The sequence below is a fragment of the Olea europaea genome, chromosome 13, assembly GCF_002742605.1.
Source record: "Olea europaea var. sylvestris chromosome 13, O_europaea_v1, whole genome shotgun sequence".
NCBI lineage: Eukaryota > Viridiplantae > Streptophyta > Magnoliopsida > Lamiales > Oleaceae > Olea > Olea europaea.
This window is the reverse complement of record NC_036249.1, coordinates 9,262,708-9,266,566: the sequence shown is the minus strand read 5'-3', so window position 1 is coordinate 9,266,566 and position 3,859 is coordinate 9,262,708. Positions and strand designations below refer to the sequence as shown.

General features: G+C 34.3%; 1 protein-coding gene across 1 annotated transcript; it reads left to right on the top strand.

Annotated features, from left to right (window-relative positions):
* The first annotated feature begins 2,608 nt into the window (after window positions 1–2,608).
* On the top strand, window positions 2,609–3,649 carry LOC111408202. Its single transcript, XM_023037998.1, has one exon. The coding sequence runs from the start codon at window positions 2,655–2,657 to the stop codon at window positions 3,234–3,236; it is 582 nt and encodes a 193-aa protein (XP_022893766.1). The 5' UTR covers window positions 2,609–2,654; the 3' UTR covers window positions 3,237–3,649.
* The last annotated feature ends 210 nt before the right edge of the window (window positions 3,650–3,859 follow it).

Genomic DNA, 3,859 nt, shown 5'->3' with positions numbered 1-3,859 from the left:
CACAACTTTCCAACTCCTTTCGGAGAAAAATCAATTCATCCTACGCCTCTTTAAGATCTTTTTTTGGAAGAAAAAACTGACTTTAGCCATTTGAAGTTCCTCCTAATAGCATAGTAGTTTGCTCATATTCGATCGGCATATACTCAATTGTCTACCTTAGTCTGCATTAAATCTTTGGAGAACCTTCTAATATTAGCTAGTAGAGAAGCTTCTATATTAATGTAATTCTCTACGTTTTTGCACATGTTTTTATACCGTGTTTTCTCCCCCTCAACAATATCGAGTTTCTTTTGAAGTATGTCACATTTTTCCTCCAAAGATTGATCATTCATATCTAAAATATTAACCTTAGTATTGCAAAGCTCATAATATGTCTGCTGGCCTTGGTTTAAGAACACAACTTGCAACAAATGAGTGTTGATCATTTCTCCCTCTGGGTGGAAGTAAGTTCCTCAACCAATCTCTACACGACTGGTTAAAATTGGTATAGCATGACCTTGTAGTCTAGGCAACAAAGGAAAGAAGTGTGGATGCCCTTGTATCCAGTTCACCATGACATATGGGATTAAGCAAAGACTCGAAACTAAGTAAAGAAGAAACTTTTGGATTCGAAACTTGCTCGGACCTACTTGACGTTTTCTTTTTCCCTTTAGAGAGATCCCCGGCATGGATGAACGAGAAATGAGACATAAAGTATGAGGGCAAAGACCTTTGAACCAAAACATCACCAACAAGGAACTGCAGTACTCCCCCTGACCCTCACGGGAAGTAGGATGTATGATCGTATCCCCAAAAAGAATGTGACTAGTCCCTTCAGGTTTGACAAGCCTAAAATCTTAGGCGAAGAAAGCTCCTGGCATTTAGAAAGATTCGCATTAAAATCAATCCGCACTGAAAAGAATAGGAAAAGTTGGCCATTAGCCAAAAATAAAAATGCCCAAAGTCGGAAATAGAATAATCTGTCGTACAAACTCACCCATGGTACTTTGAACACTAGTATTGTAAAAGTTTTAGTTAAAAGGATAAAGTAGTCTTTCAGTTTCGCGAACCTCAGATGACAAGATAAAGATATAAGCTACTAAGGCCGGAAGATCGCTAAGAGCTCGACTATGAAGCAAAATAGGTAGTTCACCTATAGCATAACATTATAATAAATGTGGGTCAATGAAATAAACATGATACTTAACATAATCAGTTATAAGGTAGCTAATAAGAGGCCAACATCCATTGTTTTCTCTAAATTCCTGATCGGTGAGGATTAAAATTAAATTTTTAGTAAATTTTGATAAAGTTTTTGAAATGTGAGGTTGAAAAGTTGTGAGACCTATGAAATATTTGGTTAATATTAATTGTTAATCTTTAACTTAGATTAAAATTTGATTTAAATCAAACATGGACTAAGTGATTGAATTAATCTAAATTTTGGAGGGAAATTTATTAATACCCCCATTTTTTTTATAGAGAAATGCATGTAATTTTAATATTTCCCTCTCAAATAGTCATTTTTTCTCTAGCTCCAAATTTGAGCATTGAAGCTAGAGAGTTTAGGAGGTTAAAACTCTGATTAGGTGAGAAGATTTGTTGATCTGATTTCCATCGTCAACAATTTTTTGTAGGAAAAATTGGGAGAGCAAGAAAACTCGTGTTACTGATATTTTGATTAGTGAATTGATTGTGCTTCTCTAGCGGTCGTTGACATCGATAAATTAGCCTAATTTCATTTGAGTATTTTCATTTTTTTAATTTTTTTGGTGCTCGTTTTACGTTTCCATTTTCCAGTGCATTCTTTGGATGTTTGTGCCTTTTTTCTCAATGCATTTTCACCTTTTTTAATGAAAATTTTTTCTATCAGTTTCGCTAGTTTTTTTTAATATTTTTTCAGACAAATATTATTATTCAGGCTAAAAACGTCTAGACTAGTTAAGAACATGAAAAAAAATAAAATAACCAATAGTTTCAAATAGTGTAGTTGTGAAATATATATGTATGTTGCTTAAGCTTTCTGTAATTCTTAAAAAGACAGATATTTTTAGTATAAATATTCATATCAATTTAGCCCTCGTTTGACAACCATTATTCAAAACTCTTTTCATTATATACTCATTTTCAATCACACATTCATACAAATATTTTGCACGTAAATGAAATCTTTTTTCCTACTTGTCAACCATTGGTTCTTCAAAAAATCATTATTCAAAACTCCATTTTACCCAAATAATGGTTGTCAATCATGAACTTAATTTGTTTCTATTATTTTATATTTTTCATTTTTGCAAAGAAAAGGATAGTGCCGTATTAGGTGTGACTTCTGAGTTGGCACAAGTCGACGTTTCTTGATTATAATAAAACAAAATAAATTGACTCCAAGCATGCACATTTTCTAATACTTGATAAGCCTTTTTTATATCGATATTTTTCACAATTATTTATTAGGGACGTGCTGCTTTTTTAATCCATCAAGCATGAAAAATTCTTTAAATTTGTCTGCATTTGAATGTTCAATTTTTCACTTTTCCACAAAGGAAGTTGCCTTGTGACTTACGCTTAGAAATTAGTTGAAACCCCACAAATCAATGTCTTTTAATCTATTTTCCAATATATACATGGGTCTGCGCTCACAGATTCATATAATTTTAAGTTTTCATTGTCTGAAAATGCAAAATGATAACCAGCCTTCAATCTTGGAAATTACTGTAGTATCGGCTCAAGATCTTAGCACAGCCAGCTCTTCAGCAATCTTCCAAGGGCGCCTCCGGCCTTTCGTTACCCTCAACGTCACTGTACCGTTCTCACCAACCACCACCAGTAATGAACATATTCAAGGGTACAAAACAAAGGTTGATTATATAGGAGGCAAAAATCCCACATGGGGTGACAAGTTTCGGTTACCTTTTGATGTCACATTTTTTTACCAGATACATTTTGGAATATGCCTCAAACTTTACACTAAACATCTCTTGTGGGGTCATACCCAGCTGGGATGGTGTCGGATTCCGGCAGCCGATATGGTGGATTGTTTGTTTCTGGCAAGGTCTATTCGATTCCTGAGTTACAGACTAAGAGCTAGAGATGGTTCAAGGGGGCATGGGATTGTTAATGTTGCAGTAAAATGGGAAGGTTCAACACCACAGGTACACCCTTCAAGGTTGTTGATATTAGATGAGCCACACTCGCCAGAAAATGGTGCTAGTGATCGGATGGTGATCGGGATTCCAGTGAGAACGTCGCCGGATTAGGATTGATCATTGGTTGTGAATGATCTAAAGTGGCCAGCAGAGGAGAAAGTGAATATGCTATTTATCCGAGTAAAGAATGTGTATAATAAATTTTATTATTTTGGTTTGAGCTTGTTAATTATTATAATTGAGTTCAATGTTCTAGGAGAAGCTATCGCTCTAAAATAATTCACCATCTAGACAAGGACGGAGCCAAGAGAGACAAATTTTTTTTTCCGTCTTTTTTTATTTTTAATAATAAATTCATAGGAAAAAAATTCCCTACCTATAAGACTAACTGGTTGGCCTACCCCACCCCCCTTTCTGTATCTAGTCTTGTTTTGTATTAAAAAGTATTTCATGGATGTTACAAGGTTATTGAAAGATGAATTTATTTCTGACTGTTGAGAGGAATGTAGAAGATATCATTGAGCACTAAAAATGTAGGTGCTCCATTCTCTTTTGTAAGAAGCCAATTTAAAGATTATAATATAATAATAGCTCCTTTTATAACCTCTTCAACCTCTCAAAGATTCTCCTACAGTATTATCCAGATAAGTCATCTTCCAAACTAAGTGCTATCAATGCCCATAAAATCCTTTGAAGAGCAACTACTACAAATGGAGTATTATAATGAAGGTATT

Excerpts from the sequence above, each read along its gene's own strand:
- LOC111408202 (XM_023037998.1), top strand. The coding sequence starts at position 2,655 with ATGCAAAATGATAACCAGCCTTCAATCTTGGAAATTACTGTAGTATCG.